General features: G+C 33.8%; 1 protein-coding gene across 1 annotated transcript in view; it reads left to right on the top strand.

Moving 5' to 3' along the window:
• The first annotated feature begins 4,441 nt into the window (after window positions 1-4,441).
• The window catches only part of LOC126811537 (G protein-activated inward rectifier potassium channel 3), a 35,621-nt gene continuing 20,477 nt past the window's right edge, over window positions 4,442-19,585 (top strand). Inside the window, exons 1-2 of the mRNA XM_050537223.2 lie at window positions 4,442-4,572; window positions 8,898-10,448. Coding sequence (XP_050393180.1) covers window positions 9,026-10,429 — 1,404 coding nt within the window. The 5' untranslated portion in view covers window positions 4,442-4,572; window positions 8,898-9,025 and the 3' untranslated portion in view covers window positions 10,430-10,448. The remainder of the gene's footprint in view (window positions 4,573-8,897; window positions 10,449-19,585) is intronic.

The following is a 19,585-nucleotide window of genomic DNA, read 5'->3' as shown; positions in this document are numbered from 1 at the left end:
CCGGGGATTCGAAACTGCACCAGTTGACTTAATGACAGGTCTTATGGTACAGCGCACATGTGCTAACCATTTGGCCATCCAACCCCCCCATAAACAAAAGAAAAAAGAAGTAAATACACAACGCGAAGGGGAAGCAAAGACGACAAGTGAAAATACTAGACGATCACAAGTCTATTGTAAGAAAAGATGCATCGGTTATACGTCGGATGTGGCGACTGGTTTTAAGGATTTTCCACTTTCCACGTCTGACTAAAGACCCATGGTACTACACAGATATTATCTTTCATTTTTAGAGACGTTGTTCGGTAACATTTTCAACAATTTGGCCGTCATGTTGGATTTTACAAAAAGCCTTCAAATCCATATTCAGCCACTATTTTGATTCTGATTTTCGAAAAAAAAATTTTGTTTTGAACCTACTCCCAATGGCAACAATACTTAGGGAGGCAATTTTTGAATTTCGATTTTGTTTACTTCTGGTTTAACTTTGAATTTTTTTTCCGACTTTTGACTTACTATCTTGTGACCTAGCCTTACAATGACCTATGACCTTTGCATATATGATGACCTGACATCTACTAACAACTAATATCAAAAAGTTTGGTCTTGAAGTATAACTTTTGGTTATATTAAGATTTCAAAATGACAGGTTTTTCCACTTTAATACGTATTGGATGTTACTATACTCAATAATTCATGGTGTACCTTGATTGTTGATGTGACAAGGCGTGACCTGACGTGACCCGACAGAGCTCTAGGTTTTATTGTTCTGAGTTTAGACAAGCTAAAACACATTTTTGGGTACAACTCAATCTTTGTCCTACATGTACATTAAGATGCAATTAATGGTCATACACAAATTGAATTGAATAAGTTATTTTCTAAGGTATATTTCATGCTGTGCAGACTGACTCTTGCTAATGGAACCATTTATTTTAAACTATTTTTATTTGTGCTGGTTAGAATAAGTAAACCAACATTAATTGAGATGACATAAATGAATATTATGATATATAATAGTATTTGTGTCCATTACTTTATTGTTTGAATACCCAGTGCTGTAGCTGGTAGTCGGATACTTTTATTGCTGCCACTTCCTCCCATGATCCTCTATTCTTGGTGCCAATCATTCGGACATTCCTCCTGCCTACGGTCGACATATTTTGCTAAAGCCACTCGTATAGTACTAATCAGTTTACTGACTCAAAAATTTTAACACAGAGTTGTATACCAGTAATACCGTATTAGAAGAAAGAAATTTGCAAAACCTATTTCAACAGTGTTTGGTTTTATTACCATAATCTTTTTATATACCAACTGTTTGGTTTTAAATCATCAGTGAAGCAGTCTACATCCACTCAACATTAGGTCCCTTTGGGACTAACTTGGTAGGCCTGTGTGTTTCTGTAATTGTTTCGGTGAAGGATTCATTAATTGTGAAAGGAAATTGGTAAAAGTCAACAAGGTATCCTTCTACAGTTGAATATTTTTGGGAATTGCCAGGCTGGAGTGCCACCCAACCTTCAAATTCTATTTATGAATTGATGAGTAGGCACTTCTTATTTATATTTCTGTATTTAAAACATGGTAAATCTTTATATACAGAGGCTTTTAGAAGTTGGGAAGAAAGTTTGGTTAGTTTGCTATTAATGTTTTGAATTCATTGTTTATTATATCATAGTAATGTTAACGTTTATAAGAGTTTTTGTTATAATGTGACTTATAATAAAATTTGATTTTATAATAGCCCTGAACTCTGATATTTGAAATTTCTAAATCAGATATTGGAATACATACACATGTTTTGCTTTCAGATCAATCATTGGTGCTTTGATATTTGAAATTTCTAAACCAAATATTGTAATAGATGCACATATTTCGCTCTTTATGTTAAAGATGCTTTATGCAAGAGCTAAATCTGCCTATTGCAGGTATTTTTTCTGGCCTCAGATGTTTTATAAATCATTATTTAAACATTTATTAACATGACAAGCCCATAATCAACTCTCTGGGTCATCTGATGACTCCGATTGTAAGTAGATTACAACCATGGACTGTATATAGATGGACAGGCAACAAGTCCCGTTGGTTGGATTCTCTGCCGCTCGCGCGAGACACTGCGAGATCTCAATCTCAATCTCAATGTCAATGGCAATTCAAGCGATGTGATTTTTGACATTGTGGGATTTTATACAGATTAATTTCTCGAACTACTCTTTAGAATTTACGGTAGTGGCGAATTTCTCCAGTTTAGAACTTTGAAATTTCCAAATGCGGCAGTTGAAAATTGTGAAATGATCGATTTCAGTATATTCGTAGTTTTTGTAAGCATTTTGGTTTTGCCTAATACTCCAAATTCCCGCATGTATGAAGGATTTCAAAATTATGAATATAAAGTTCAGGTATAATACTGTCCGGAATGACGATTAATTGTGCAGAAGTAGAAATTAAAAGAATGTTTTAGTAGGTTTGGTTTTAACGAAAACTCGACATGTTTTTTTTCGGATTCATCATATGGGCGCGTCTGAAGTAAACAAAGATGATGTGTTGATCAGTTAGTAGTCTATCTATGTATGGATTGCAAAAAAAAAGAGTAGCAAGATTAATAAAAATATTATGAATTGATTTCTGTTTCTTTGCTTTTAAACTTAATACTGGTAATTGCGCGAGGGAAAATAATTTTATTTTAGTCATGATTGTCCGGTCTATTTTTTGCCGCCACACAGAATTCTTAAGGCTTCGTGGACGTTGCCTGTCCATCTATACACGATCCATGTTACAACCATTTAAGAGTTTTAGCAATATTAGAGATAATTTAAACTTAGTCTTGATTGTCAAGTACCGTTACTACGATAATACACAATCTACACTACATTTTCTCAATACTTCAAACACTCATAACTTTATGCACAGAATAAAGGAATTTGACTGAAATTTTCAATATACATTTATCATTATCTATTTTGAAAGTATTATAGTAAGAAGAATGGACAGCTAGTTATCTAAATCTTACACAGTGCCTCTTTAAAATAATCAGAGGAAAATCAGTCAGTGTTTATCATTAGTTTGTAGTCGAGGATAAAATGGGTGATTTAGTTATATTATTATAAAGTTATAGTAAATGTCCGTTAATGCTACTACATTATGTGCGACGAGAAAAGCAATGTATGTCGTTGTTACCTTGTTATAATGGTTCAGTGGATAATTATGCCTATTTAGAAGTCTCTATCATGTGGAATATTCTTAATGCTTGAGGGCAGGTATCATAAAAGAATGCATTGTTTACAGGGAAGTAGGGATAATGTATGTGTATGGTCTCTCAGCTAAACATACTATTAGTGTGAATTATTCATGTGTATATAAACTATTGTCAGGTAGATAGATGGTTTAATCATTTTAATTGTTGGACGGTTATGGATGCTCTTTAATGTGACATGAAATTAAGGTAGGTAAAGTAAAAGGCATGTCTGTATATGATATAGACATCTTTCTGTAAAGTCCTTCTATACAGATATTATGTAGGTAAAACATTTGTCTTTGCGTTGAGGGTTAGGTAGTCGAATGATCTAATGCATCTGCTTCAGATCACTAGGTCTGCCATTGAGTCAAGTTAACTGGTTTTGATCCCACACTTGAGCGTGACAAGGAGCAGGGTCGTGTGCTGAACTTTTAGGGTTTTCTCTGGTTTCCTCCCACTGCTAAAGATACCTATGTGCAAGCGAATTATTGAAATAGAATTGAACCGTGTGTTTCAGTCCTGAAATGACCTAGGTAGTTTGTGTTGAGTGGACAATAAACTCTCTTTCTCTCTCTCTCTCTCTCTCTCTCTCTCTCTGGTGGTATCTCATAATGGAGGTTGAAATTATGTCCCTAATTTATCATTGTGTATTATAAATCATTCACTCTGTTATATGCTACATACTTTGGAATTGATATCAAAATTAATTATCTGTGGAATATTCATTAGATTTGAGCCAAATATAAATGGATATTTTAAAGGTATAATTCATTAGAAATATGCATCCGTATTAATTACCAAAATTAATTATGAATATTAAAAACTTATAATACATTTAACTAAAGCATTGGATAATGTTTATGAATTATAGAGTGTGATGGTTATGTGTAGAAAGATTCAATTGATTGATCTATTAACACATCCGATTGAGTTTGGTTCTAATTCTCCAACATTCAACTCTATTGGTATGATTCATATGGAGGAGTTAACCGGCCAGTAGCTAGCTGGCTTCTGTCTACATAGAACAGGATCTGTTTGTGTGAGTGCTATGGACCTTCGCAATGGGCATTCTGCCAAATATATAAAATACAATTCTTGTTGAGGGATTGAGTATTATTTGTAAGAAAGTTGGCGTGGAGTAAAGTCCTGTGTGTTGAGGACTATAATCTATATACGTATGATGTGATATAGACTAGGGTAGGATTATAACCAGCAGAATATGGATATTGCAAACCGGTTACATGTAACAAACTGTGTTAGAGGTTAATGGTCTGACAGACAGAAATACAAATGATTGATATATTATGAAGTTAGAATAAAGACACCGGTGAATAGTAAGTCTACATATTGTGTTTTATAAATTTAAGTTGGGGTTTCGTGGTTCACCGAATATTATGATAAAAATGTGTATTGTCGAATTATGGGATTTAATGGAGGCTAGAGTTATATAGTCTGTGGTGAAACTGGAAGACTATGTTATATAAATTATATTATTCCGGATTGTGTAATCTTATTGTCTGGTACTAAGAGGAAGGATCATCCTATAGCAACGTACATTTATAGTTAAGTACCATTTTTATTGTGTTGTAGACGATACTGTCTTCATCTAATCTTAATCCATTAATTCCTCTTAATCCAAAGTGTAAAGAATTCCCAAAAGGGTGTATATGACATGGCTCATAGATCAGTAATACTGTGAATTATTTGACTCTTCCATCAGAGGTTATTAAGATTTTGATGGATTGGGTGCTAATGGATTCTGTCAATAAAATTATCTTAAATGTGCCAGGTAATTGTTCTCCTTGGGATTTTAGTGGTTATAGATAAAAGTTGTTGAAATGACAATATTTAATTTATTTTTAGTAATTGACATGTATTAATAATGCAGCTTTACAGTTGACTTGGTTCTATAATTAGATTCAGATAATGGGTGCATTTGTTTGGTGGGTATTGTAAGGATTTGATTATATATTCGATTTATATTTGGACAATACCCTGAGTTTTTATTCTTAATCCAGGCTAAAATGTACTGATATTGATTATTGAACATTTCATAAGGAAAGCCAAAACAAAATATCAGGTTTGGATTGAATCAAGTTGGAAAGAGGTCCATCAAAAGATTTGATCTAATGGTTACAGGTGGCATTGATTGTCTACATGTACAGTATTATGTATATCATCTTCAGAGGATATCAAATGTTGCGAAATTTTATTTCATCATATCTTTGTAACTACTAAACCAAATCAAACTATATTTTTTTTTTACTGTCAGATATCCATTTCAGAGGTTCAGCTTTCACAATATTGTAGTTTGAAAAAGAATCAAGTGAGATGGAAATTTACAACTTTCTGCTCTTGCCTTATCTGTTGCGAAAGAAAGGATATCTTATATAGGTTCTGGTAAATTGCCACTGGATGATTAATTAAGATAACAGAGAAAAATTTCCATATTTTTAAGAATTTAAGCCAAGTATTGCACATGGTATAAGATTATACATGTCATGCCACTCTTTCTATGATATTGATCAAAACTAAATTGTTAATTTGATTGTTAATAATATGTGGCTGTTAATTTGATTTGTTTTGAGAAATAACAATCTGATTTCATATAAAAATATTTGATCCCTATATACTGTAAAACCAATATAAACCAGTCTTAAGATTTATTAGATACAGCAGATACAGTACGCTAAAAACTAATAAGTAAACCAACTTTGGCTCAATCTTTTGAAACTAAAATTTATCATGTACAGCTCCTTTTTTTTTTATATCATCATTAATGAGATGATCACAACAGATCAGCCTAATTCGATACTCTATTTTGACCTAAAACAAAGAGTCTTTAATCCTTTATGATTGTATTCCATTGAGTGTATGCATGTCATTAACATTGGGTGTAGTATAACTATATGAATATATAATCAAAGTGTTCTAATGACAATCAACACAAAATCAATCAGTCTTTGATTTGAAATTCAATAGTAAGTGTTTACTGCACTTTATATATCATGGGTTAACTCAATCATATTTTCATTTACTACCGGTGTTGTCATGTTGGGTGTAATTGATTAAGAGAAGTTTGAATGAGTTGTGACTCGTGGTGGGGTGGTATATATCTATATTATGATATTAATAATAATATTGATTGTACTAATTAGCTGTTAAACTAGCTATGTGATTTACAAGTCTTGCCATATTTTCCCAGTGCTTCATTCATTATCAAATGTTTGATTAAGTAGAATTAAAGACCTCCTGCTTTGTGTGTTTTAGAGGACCGAAAGCAGGAGGTTAATAAGTAGAAAGTTCTACCACCGACAGAATCCTCAGTCATACACATATTTTATAGTTATCGAATCCAGCAATGGCCCATTTCATGTCATGTAAGTTATGGCTCGGAGCAGTTGAGAACTCTGTAAAATTTATAGTTACCAAATCAGCCAATGTATATATATACTGAATATGGGAGAAATGGAAGATAGAGAAATAGGGTTTAACGTCCACTCAAACTGAACTAGTAGTACATTTATATCTAAATAATTCACTTTACGGAGAAAACCCAAAATGCTGGACAGGTGGTCCTACTCTTTGTCACATACATGCTTAAAATCAAAGACAAAATCATGTTACCGTACTTGACTCAGTGACAGATGTCAACTCAAAACAGATTTCAGGACTAACATATGTTATATTTATGTTTCAAAAATTTGCTTGCTATGCTCATAGGGGTGTTTCTTTATCAGAAGTCCCAGAGAAAACCAAAAGGGTTGGGCAGGTTACCCTACTCCTTGTCACGTACAAGCTTAGGATCGAAACCATGCCTTTAAATGAAAGATCTTAAGATATGAATTGCACATGGGCCACTTGACTCCCCCTGTATGTACGACTGGATGACAATTATGAACAAGGACATTTTCGCCTCATTCTTAATGATGGGGAAAGATCTGCGACCAACCTCACTCTCACATTTAAGCAAAAGATTTTCTCTTGTTTTCCTACCTTGACCTTTTGACACATCTTGTGACACAATATTTGGACGTGAATGGCATATCCTGCGTGTGGAAAAAAGACATGAATGTCTTTAATTGCTTTACCAGAAGATGTACTCGTTATAAAAAAACACAGGAATGGTTCTACATGTGTTTAGAATAAAGAAACGCATTCCAGTGATATAACATCATTTGGTACATTAAATCAGCCAAAGAATTTGAAGGACGTTGGTCTTAGATCGGCATGTTCTCATACATCTCTATAGGATTGATTAATTGTCACTGACAGATCTGTAGTTTGGTCGGAATCCAAGTCCTAATTAGTGCTGCAAAGCTACATAATACAGCTGTAATCTCTACTATGTTATAATGATTCCTCTATAGGGTAGACGGCTGTTTCTGTACAGTCAAGTATGATAATATATATATAATAACTATGGTATGTAATAAATCTTAATTTGTGATATAAGTACTAATTTCATGTGTCAGTCTAATTAAATGTGACTATTATATTAGCAAGTATGATATACGTCCTAACGAGATGTGTTTTGTGTATCGAATAATACATCGATATATTGTTAGCAGTGAGTGGAGTGATTGTAATTCTTCTACCTAATATAATGATTTGTTAGCGTGAGTAGTATTAGTTTATATGCTTGCTGTAATAAAAACCGTGGAGGATTTTTTTTTTAATAATCAACGAGTATGTTTAGTAACAGGATGAAATAGCATGTCAGTGATTTTCCACAAGTCAAAATATAGGATTTCCAAGAAACAAAATGGAAATGAAATGAGGTTAAACTTAAACATCCCACTTTTCTGTACCAAACAGACTGTAGTAACAAGGAAACACTTTAAATATGTAACATAACTGGAAGAAATAATTTATCTGTATGAATGATTTATCAAATAATTTACATGTATGTTCTTGGATTAATTATTTAAATTCTCATATCATCATTAGAGGGATTCTTAATCCCTTGCGAACTACAATTTTGTGAAAGTTGAATCTCTAAAAGGAATTTCAGTCCGTAAATGCTTCAATTCTGTTCAGTATTTACAAAGATGTGATGACTTGATATTTGTAAACATTTGGTGTCCAGCAAAAGATGTTATAATCAATCGACTGCACCTATAGCAGAAATCTTTTGATAGGTCCCATCTTCATCAATCCAATTAAATCCAAGGCAAGAGATTATCTACTGATTATATTTGGGTTTTATATTCTTAATTGGATGTTGAATAATCATTTTAGCATGGATTTAGCTGTGAAATAGTAGATATCGTCCTAGAAATGCAAATGACAATCAGCTTCTTTCATAATTACCAGTGCTTAAGTGTAGGAGTGTGTATGGTGCCATATAATAATTACCAGTGTTTAAGTGTAGGAGTGTGTATGGTGCCATGAATCTGATGTTTGTTTTGTGCTGTTTAAATAGTCTTTATTATTTCCAATAACAATTATTCGAAACTGTAATGAAATTAATTGCTGCATTTGCAGAAAATATGGCATGCTGTTTGTCAAAAATTATGTTTTGAAAGATGTATGAATATTTACATCAGTTGTTTGCTAGGTTTGAAAGATGGCAAACAGTTTGTAATCAAAGAACGTTGATGGCTATTGATACCTAATGTGTTGACTGACAAATAACTTATTCTTGTTCTTATTACAGGTGAAAGAACAGACAGGTGATTGGTCAATATGAATTACAGCAGACGCGTTAAACAGACCGCCATGTGTCACAAAGTTTCAAGTTACACAATTAGCATGTTTATTCAACCAAGGCAAAGTTAATTCGAAATGCAGGCTGTCATTATGGATGCCAGTTATGGCACTGGGATGAACGGACCTGCTGCAGTATTGCCAGATCCCGATCTACTGGAGAATGGGAAGCATGAAAATCGACGATCATCACAGGATTCTTTCATGGAGTATGCCTCTAGAAATATTCGTCAGACAAACAATGCTCAGTTAAACAGACGAGCAGACAGACATCATTCAAAGCGTATGAGGCGACGCTTAGTTTATAAAAATGGAGATGTTAATATTACTCAGACAAATATACGAAAACGTAGACGAAGATATTTAGCTGATATTTTTACTACTTTAGTTGACATAAAATGGAGATATAATCTTATGCTGTTTGCCTTAGCTTTTACATTAAGTTGGTTAATATTCGGTTTGATTTGGTGGTTAGTGTGTTTCTCACATGGTGATTTAGAACATGCAGGAGAAAAAGATTGGAAACCCTGTGTTAAAGAGATTTACACTTTCACATCAGCGCTTTTATTTTCTATAGAAACCCAACATACAATAGGTTATGGTTCTCGACATACAACAGAAGAATGCCCGGAAGCTATTGTGTTAATGATGTTTCAATCATGCTTTGGTGTGATATGTCAAGCCTTAATGACTGGTATAGTGTTTGCTAAGCTCTCTAGACCCAAAAAACGAGCGGAAACGCTTATGTTTAGCAAAAATGCATGCATATGTAAGCAAGATGGTGATCTATGTTTATTATTTCGTGTTGGTGATATGCGAAAATCACAAATAGTAGAAGCACATATCAGAGCAGTATTAATAAAAAAGAAAATAACTAAAGAAGGGGAGATCTTACCTCTATATCAGTTTGACGTCGATCTAGGTTTTGATGAAGGTCGCGATCGTTTGTTTTTAGTATGGCCAGTGATAATAGTCCATAAAATAGATGAAACCAGTCCATTCTGGGAATTATCTCCTGAAGATTTACATCGAGAACAATTTGAACTCATAGTTATTCTAGAAGGTATTGTAGAATCTACTGGAATGACAACACAAGCTAGAAGTTCTTATCTTCCAGGCGAGGTTCTGTGGGGACATCGATTTGAACGTCTAGTGACATTTCAGAAAGAAGACGGACAATACCAAATAGACTTTTCACGTTTCCATAATGCCATTCCAATAGATACCCCATCTTGCAGTGCTAAAGAACTGGCAGAAATGACTGCTAACGGGAATTGTCCTGAAAACACTTATATAGATGAAGACAATGCGTCTATTGTTTCTAAATCTGAGCGTTTCCCAAGTCCTTATATAGTTAAACGACATGGAGTAGCGCAAACTGATTTTTACGATGATGATCTAGATTCTCCTCAGAATTCTTCCTTACAGAGAAGTGTGAGTACTGATTTAGGATCAAGAGATGAATCTGAAACACTTCTATGACTATCTTGAGGAGACCAAGGTAGGTTCATGTTTTATATTTTAAGGTTTAGTCTGACCTGGAGGACGGATTGTGAGACTTTCATACAACAAATATGTCTGTAAACCTCAGCTATAATATTTTGAAGATTAACCTTGCTATGTTTTCATTTGTCGAAAGTTCAAATTGTATCCCACGTTCCAGCTTATTAGACTCTTAGCTAGTAAGCTACACATATGACCCTTGATTCTCCCATTCAAATTCCCAGGAATTTTGACGCAAGGAAAATAGACTTAATGAAGATTTGCATTGATTACGCTCAGCTGACAATCAAGTGTCTATATTTTAAACACATGACTCTGTGAAACAAACATCTTGTGTTAAAAAATGGATTGTTTTCTTTTCAAACTTACTGGGTTTATTCTGCTAGCCATATCATGCAAATTCAAATTTAGAGTTAGAAAACCCCACGACATCAAATTTAAAAATTCTTTGTATCAGTAAAATTTTATTCTCATAGTGAAAGATGCTAAATTTATTGCTGTTGCCCATCAATCAAATAATTCACTTGTCATTGTGGTTTCTAAGCAAGCATGAGTTTGACGGATGATACCATTACTGGAAATGCGGACATTTTGTGAGAGAGCGTGCCAGACAGCAACCGATGATGTGATTAAAAGTTTTAAATCTGACTTCCAAATCTGGATTCCATATGACAGTTGTTAGTGAACACTCATAGAATTTAGCAAAAAATGTTTGAGACTCGAATGACGATAACAAAAGGTCATTCATAGTATGATAGATCTGTGAAAGAAAACTAAACCTTTGTATTTTTTTTTGTAACTTCATTGAGGTAGCCGCAGTGGCTTTGTCAGTAAGGCGATGGCTCATTAACTTAGAGGTCCGCAGAAAGTTCCCTGGAATTATCCATCATGATTCCGCCTTGTCAGTGGGTGTAGAATGGAGGGCTTGGAAAGGACAGTATCTAGCTATTCAGATAGGATAAAAAAAAAAAAAAATCATGTATACATATTGGCGTGCATAAAAAAGAACCCTTGACAGTTGAAAATCGAAATAAGAGTAAGCCATAGCGCCGCTGGGCGGGCAAAATTTCCCTCTTCTTAGCAAACTGTATGGTATACACCACACTGCATGTACACCTGTCTTCATTAGTCCAGTCGGTGCAGAAGAGTAGGACGTTAAACCCCATTTCATATAAACTTGATTGAACTGAAATCCATATCTATATATCCCATGGTTTTCATTGGATTGATTGCTTCATTGCCTGGACAACAATACATGTTTTTGACACTCTTGCTGCCTCCCTTGAGAATTCTGTCAATGGCCATATTGTCTTTGCCTAGCAACACTATACAATGAAGAAACTGTCCTCTGAAATTCAAACAAACCAAATGTAACCTGACTAGAATTACCTTTGTATTTTTGTCGTAGAAAAAAACCTTTCATACAGTACAAATTTTTACATTTGGTTGTCATGCGAAAAATAAATAGCTCATATATACAAATGTATGTAGACTCACAATTTTTACATCTTGGTTGTAATACAGCTGTCATTTTTCTTGAAGGAAACCCTTTGATATTTATTTCTAATTTCCTGCCACGGTTCTCACAGATTCCATCGCAAGTGCTTTAGGAGTGATTGTAAATGGGCAAGAACATATATAACATACTAACTATTCCTGAAAATACTATGGAAATTGATCAGGAAATTAACTCTTTACAGTGAATACAGTACAATAAATGCTTGACTGACGGACAAATTGACATGCGGCCATATAGAAATTGAATCTGACTTCTACATAGAAAGACTGTCTTCTTATTCTTTGTTTAGGTTTTGAAGAATAAGATCTAATTCCATTCCTACTACATTTAATGTGTCATGATTCTGATTAAGTCTGACCGAGTTTTGAAAAAGATTTGACAATTTTATATATTGTATACATATGTAGTAAGATCAGGAGCGGGTACCATTACACTGGATATCCTATAGATTTTCATGTTCCTGAAGCAACAAACGCGAGTTTTACAACATCTAGCCGTTGCTTCAATACTCAACAATTCCCAAATTTTTGCGCTTGTTGTGTTTACACATGACTAATTAGCATTGTTCAATCAGAGGTCGTGGCACATAACACACTGTAAACAAATATGGCGGCCTCCATAGAAAAAGAAATAGACAAGTTTACAGCCTTTGTTGATCAACCATAATTTCCAGCAACCTTGACATTGATCGAACCTTGAACTTCGCAACTCGATTGTCACATGTAGACATTTTACTGCAACTCGAGTGTCACATGTAGACATTATAGCTAGAAGCGCGAGACTTGATAATAATAACCATATTTTTAACGAAGGAATCTGATAGGATCACAAGCTGGGCTTATACCCAATCGAAATTAGTGCTAAAATATGCGGGGTGTTACGTGAAGGTCTTGATAAGATGTACGTAGTTAAGGCGAGATCAAGCCTTCTATTGAAGATGATAGATTTTAGTATCAGTAACGGACCAAACATAAATAAGTTCCTCAGATTTTTCCAGCCCTGGGCCCTGTTTCTCGAAATCTTAACTAAAGATAAAATCCAAATTTTAGTAGATACTTCAATTTGGATTGGCTAAGCACTAAATTCAATCTAATATTATCCAATCAAATTACTAAAATTTGGATTTTTATCTTAGTTAAAATTTTGTGAAATAGGCCCCAGGTTTCACAATGTCAGTGGTGGATAATGGAAAGGAAAAGTGTCTAGTCATTCAGATGGGAAGGAAAATTGAGGTTCCTTGTATACTATTGGCAGCATTTTAAAGATCCGGTGACATTTGGATTCTTGGAAATCAATGTAATGCCACAGTCTGGGCATAACTTCCATCATGTCTTAAGACATCAAGAAGGATGGGTGGCTGTTGTTTAAACGTGTGCAGGTTAGATTACAAGGTGTGTCATTGTGTCATTGAGTCAAGTGGCATGGTTTCAATTCCCCTTATGTTCATGACAAGGAAGTAGGTCGCTTGTCAAACCTCATGGGTTTTCTCCGGGTCCTCTGGTTTCCTCCCACTGTTAAAAACCCCTACATGCAAGCAAATTATTGAAATAAAATTTAACCATATGTTAGTCCCAAAATGACCTAGTTTGTGTTGAGTGGATGTTAACCCCATTTCATTTCATATCCCTAACACATTACCGACATTCTACTGTAATTTGCTAACCTGTTTTGAGAACTATAATAATTAAGAGTGATGCAGTTTAAAAAGGAAAATTACTGGTACCGGTAGTGTAGTGAAAAGCTACGAAAAATTATTAAACTGTATGTATACATAGGTCCATGATTTAGTACCCAAATAATAATTCCCAGATGATAGTCATATGTCATGTAGAATGTATTCCTTTCTAGAACACTTGACACCACTTTCAATCTCGTACAATTTATTTTGGAACTTTTAAATAAGTACACCTATCAAAAATTGAAATGATACACCAAATGTAATTTAAAAAATTCACGTTTTTTATAAAAAATTTTCAAAGAAACCCTTTTTTTTTTCCCCTTATTCTAGGTGTTCCCACTATCATGATTTGTGCTACGATTGAAATCGTGGTTTTAATCGTGGTGATCCTATTAGATCCTATCATATCTGAACGTATCTGCACATAGCTAATCGTGGACTCAATAGGGACAATCCTATAGCGTAACATATTGCACGACAGTGGAAACCTAGCATTGAGGATCTTTTAAGTCATACTGTAGCTGGTTGGTAAAAAAAGAATTTTGATTTGTGGTGATTTGTTAAATGAAATGAAATGGGTCTTAACATCCTACTGTTCTTCTCCGACTGGGCTAATGAAGATGGGATCTTTAACATGCACTCAAGTATAACATGAACCTGAATGTCAATATTACCTGTAAAAGGTAAATTTCAATGTTAGTAATTTCTGCCGTTCTCCGTGGGTAGTCTTAACTTTCCATCATTTTAGTCCTTCTGTTCATAGAAATATAGACTAGAATATGGGGAGAAGGACTAAAATGACAGATTGTTTATTGACGGAAAGTTACGACTACTCACAAAGAACTGCGGAAATTACTGACGTTGGAATTTACCTGTTGTAGGTAATATTGACATTCAGGTTCGCGTTATACTTATGGAAAGGATATGTTGACATAATTACTTGCATTATTTAAAAAAAAAAATGAAGATTTTCCTGTGACCTTTAAGCAAAACATACAACTTTGTTCAAAACAATTTTGTATAAAATAGCCAGAACAAAGATTACTTGGTCATATTTCTTTATGTGACAGTATTTTATGTTATTTTTAAGTTCTTGATACCTGGGATTATATGTAAGGTGTCTCTTTTTTTATTTTTGTGGATGATGATAAATAGTTATATCACCTGTGAAGTGCCCAAATGTCAAAACATACCCCAAATCTGAGGATATCTCTAGTTTTGTTACATAAAACTGCAAGGTTTCTGAGGGAGGATGGGTATTTTCAGGAACTCATCAATGTATTTATACTGTAATTAAAAGTGAAAAAAATGGCTTTTGGTTGTAGCATAAAATTAGACTAATTCTTAATAATACTATGATAAATTATCAATCATATGATACAATAAAGATTTTGCCGTGTTGACTGTTAGAACAACTTAGCTGCTGTGGGCGTATGTGTTGTTGCCTGGCAACTTACCTATCTATTTAGATATCATATTCTTTCCATTAATATAATCTCATCATGATTTGTCCTGGATGTTGTAATCACCATGAACACGTAAATAAATCAACAACCTGTTCTAAAGCCTATGGCAAGTCTGTGATCAGAGATGCTGCCCATTATTACTCTATGAATGACGCACAAACATGCCTTTAGATCCAAGAAAAAAAATATTTGTAGCAAATGATGCTAAAGGGTTAATTGAACATACAAGACAACAAAAAATATCAAAATGAAATGTGATTTAATGACCTACTTTTCTGCTTCTACCAGGCTAATGAAGATGGGCATATGCCAGGCATTGCGCTTTGAGATAATTTTTTTCCGGACTACGGCATTGGGACCTATTTTAGTCTTATCTTAAATTCAAACTGTCAAGTATTATTTTATGTGCACACCAATGTGTCAACAGGATATTGTTTGTTTATTGTTTTTTTGTCCCTTCTGAAGAACTAGACACTGTTCCTTGACACAAGGATTCAGATTAAGAGAGATCACAAATATAAATGTATGGCTTAGTTGAATTCAACTTTACAGTCTGTAAAAAGAAATAATAAATTGAAGCAATTTATAATTGATACATGTAGATAAGAATAAACTCGACGAAAATTTGGTCTGCATTTAGTGAATAGGTTGGATTGGTGGATGGATTTACATTTTCAACTCTCTTGTGAGAGGGACGTTTTCAGTTTGACAGTTTAGATTGTGTTGAATTTAGGTACTGTTTGTTCTAATTTTTTGTGGGTGAATAAGGTTTATTGTCCAACAGAGACATGGTGGATTAGTTTAATGTTTAAGCTTTTGATCATATCGTCTGTCATTGAGTCAAATGACCTGGTTTGGAGCCCAAGCTTGTACGTGACAGTGAGTACGGTCACCTTTCCAACCTTGTGAAATAAAATTAAACCATATGTTAGTCCCAGAATTTTACCTAGTTGGTGTTGAGTCATTGTTAAACCCATCTCTCTCTCTCTCTTGGAGACCTTGAATCAGCTGATTCTCCAGCTTGGTGGGTTATCTAGAGAATAAATGAAGGATAATAGATGAGAGTAACCTTTAGATAGTGACAATAGGAGATGAATAAATGTGATTGATTATTTTGATTGATGTGATCAGATTACGCCATCTTGTTGACTTGTTATTCCTCCTATAATCTTTTATAACAAATCATTCACCTACACTAATTCTCTTATTCTACTCTCACCGCACGTCTTTAATGAAATGTGATTTAACATCCTAATTTTCTGCACCAACAGAACTAATGAAGATGTGTATATATCATGCAGTTAGTGTGCTATATGAAGTAAATTTTGCCTTCATCGAATTCCAACTGTCAAGCGTTTACAATATACATGCACAACAGTGTACACAGGACCTTGACTAGATGCTGTTTATTGCCAGGCCCTCCGTCCTGCACCACTGACAAGGGGATGCCAACCTTGGAAAATCCCAGGGAACTTTCTTGTCCAACACCAGGATCAAACCCCAGACCACCTGTTTATTGATCCAGTATCTTACTCAATGAGCCACCGCGGCTCCCTTAAACACAATAACAGATACCATCTACTTGATGAATAGATAACTACATGTACTTATTCTTTAAATGTTTTGTTTAAATGATGTTTTGAGAAGAGCAATCAAGTTTTTTAATTATGAAGCAACATTTTGAATAGTTTTAGTTGTAGGTGTTCCTGAAGAACAATAATTCAAATTTGTGTGGCCATGGGAACTGATAAGAAAATTAAGTGGTTTAAAATAGTTGTTATGACTGGATGTTAAAAAAAAAACCTCCTCATGTTGCTTTTAAAAACTCACCAGTCTGTTCTCTGATGATCAAACTGATGTGATTGATGTGCACATGGTACATGCTACAAGTAAATTGTAGTCTTGTGTTTTTTTATGGTTGTCCCAGGAGCACGCTTCTTATCTCGTAGGATCTTTAATCAGTAATGGACCAGACTGTTAAATAATTGAGTACTAAAACAGTAGGAAATTTGTGATTTAGACATAAGTCTAATATGGTAATTCTAAAAGATTGAGAAGGGATTTTATAATTGAGGTGTTTGGACATTTCAGCCCAATTTAAAATGTCTGAATGCCTTTTGAGTGATTGAAGAATCCTGTGCAAATTACGATATTGTGAAAGTTGAATCTCCGAAAGGAATATCAGTCCCAAAAAGTGTCAGTTCTATTCAGTATTTACAAATATATGATGTCTACATTCTGTATCCACTACAAACTGTAAATACATGCAGGATATAGTAAAAAGCTTGTCACTTATAATCTTCACTACAATTCTTTGATTATCTACTTTTTAATCGGAGAGGATCAATGCCTAGATATCATCTAAATGCTCATATGTTAATTTTATTGTCTTGATTAGATGTTAAGTATTAAATTTGAGTACATTTAAGCGTGGATTAAGCCAAACTCGAAAATTTTATTTAACTTAAAATTGAAGGACAGAAACTTCAAATACCTGGTATATTTTGGCTTTTTATTTTGTGTAACATGGGAAATAACAGTGTGGAAGCAAATTGGTATTAACCTACATTGAATTTATTCTAAACAATGGATTATACATTTGCCTCGAACAAGATGTGTGGTTTATTAAAATCTGCATTTTATCATGGAACTTCAGTAATGATGTTGCACAATAACTTTGCCGTTACTGATATGAAGAAAACCATAGTTACCATTCTATACAGAACTATGGCATCAAACTGAAAAATGCATGTAGAATCCTCCAGGTTAGACTGTAGGCAGTTATTATCATGGAACTTTATTAATGGGGGTTGCACAATGTCTTTGACATTATTGATATGAAAAAACCCCAAAACATTACCATTCTATAATGGCAAAGACATTGTGTAACCCCCATTAATAAAATTCCTTAATAATAACCCCTCAGGGTAGACTGGAGGCAGATTGTTTTAAAATAATCAGAGATTTTTGGAAATGTGTGCATGCAGAGAAAAAAATGAAATGATCAAATCCCCATTTCACAAATTGCTCCAAGCCACTAGATCTGTAAATAGCGATGTGATCTCCATTATTTGTAGAAGTCTCTGTTATAGTACGTATATTCTTCTGCTAGACATTTAATTATATACCAAAAGGTTATTTTAGTTTATGACATACATGTACATATTAATTTAGTTGGGAGATATTTTAGGATGTGGTATATATTTGTTTATATGATGAGGAGAGATATGAGATGTTGAAATTGTGATATTTTAAGACCAATTTGATTTCGATCTGTAAAGAATACAGATAACCCAAGGATAGGTAACTCTAGATTCCACAGATTATAGAACTGTATAATAACACTGTATCGATTTATGCCAGGAAATATCACATTGTTGTCTTTCTATTTAGTCATGGATGGCTAATCCTTTTAAATTTTTAATGTCTGCTTTAGCTGATAATTATGTTATGTATTTATTAAGAGCTTTTTGTATATGGCGGTAATGTTATGGAGTTAAATGTCTCGACAAAAACAACACTCTTGTTATTTTGAGACTAACATATGTTATTTGTATGGTTATGTGTGCCATGAGGTAGGAGAATTCTGCGCTGGCTCTTTTACGTACAAGCCAATGTATATATGAATAGATTGCCGGTTTCGTCCCTTTTGAAAAGCTGGGCGCACTTTCCTTGTCAGACCCACAGGTGCTATATCTGACAAGATACATGTATGGTTGTGCTTGAAAAATTATGAAGATTCTTCTCGGAACATGCTGGGATTCAAATCTGGAACATTCTAAGTAAGTGTCCAGTGCCCTGACTGCTCAACTACTGCGGCATCCAGATATGGTACTGATAATAATTAAAAAATTTCAGTATAATATACAGTATAAAATGTTGTAAAAATGTCTAGATAAAATTATGGTTGTTTATTCAATGACAAAATTAGAATGGAATGAAGTTATAAGTGAAAATCAAAAATTAATGAAAATTAAGCAAAACTTTTTGATGAAGGTTCTCTCGGCGAAACTGCGCCAGAATTAACTTGTAAGTAACTTGTATTCCATGTGTTATAATAGGATTTATATTTAGATTCCCATTTGTGATTTTAGACTCCAGATCATGGCCATATTAGATACTGTATGTTTATTGGTGCTTGAAATGTCATCCGGTAATATATTATTGATTTATGTCTTAGTATGATTTAATACATTGTCAAAAAACAACCTAACTCAAAGTCACAAAATTATTCTTGAAGAGATGGAAAAATTGAGAATGTCTAAGTTTTTATTTTATCACTCACAAGGGAAAATAATTTCATGTGTACATGTATGTAGTACAATCATATGGAGATAGACTTGTCAATATACATGTACATACATGTATCAAAGAAGAGTTCTTGATAGACTATTATTGTAAAATTAGAAATATATGCAGTGACATATTTAGGAAGGTCTACCAATTTTTGTTTTTGGATCATCTTTTTGTTC

The sequence above is a fragment of the Patella vulgata genome, chromosome 2 (assembly GCF_932274485.2).
Source record: "Patella vulgata chromosome 2, xgPatVulg1.2, whole genome shotgun sequence".
NCBI classification, from domain to species: domain Eukaryota; kingdom Metazoa; phylum Mollusca; class Gastropoda; family Patellidae; genus Patella; species Patella vulgata.
Note: the sequence above shows the minus strand (reverse complement) of the source record. Positions and strands in the feature narration are given on the sequence as shown.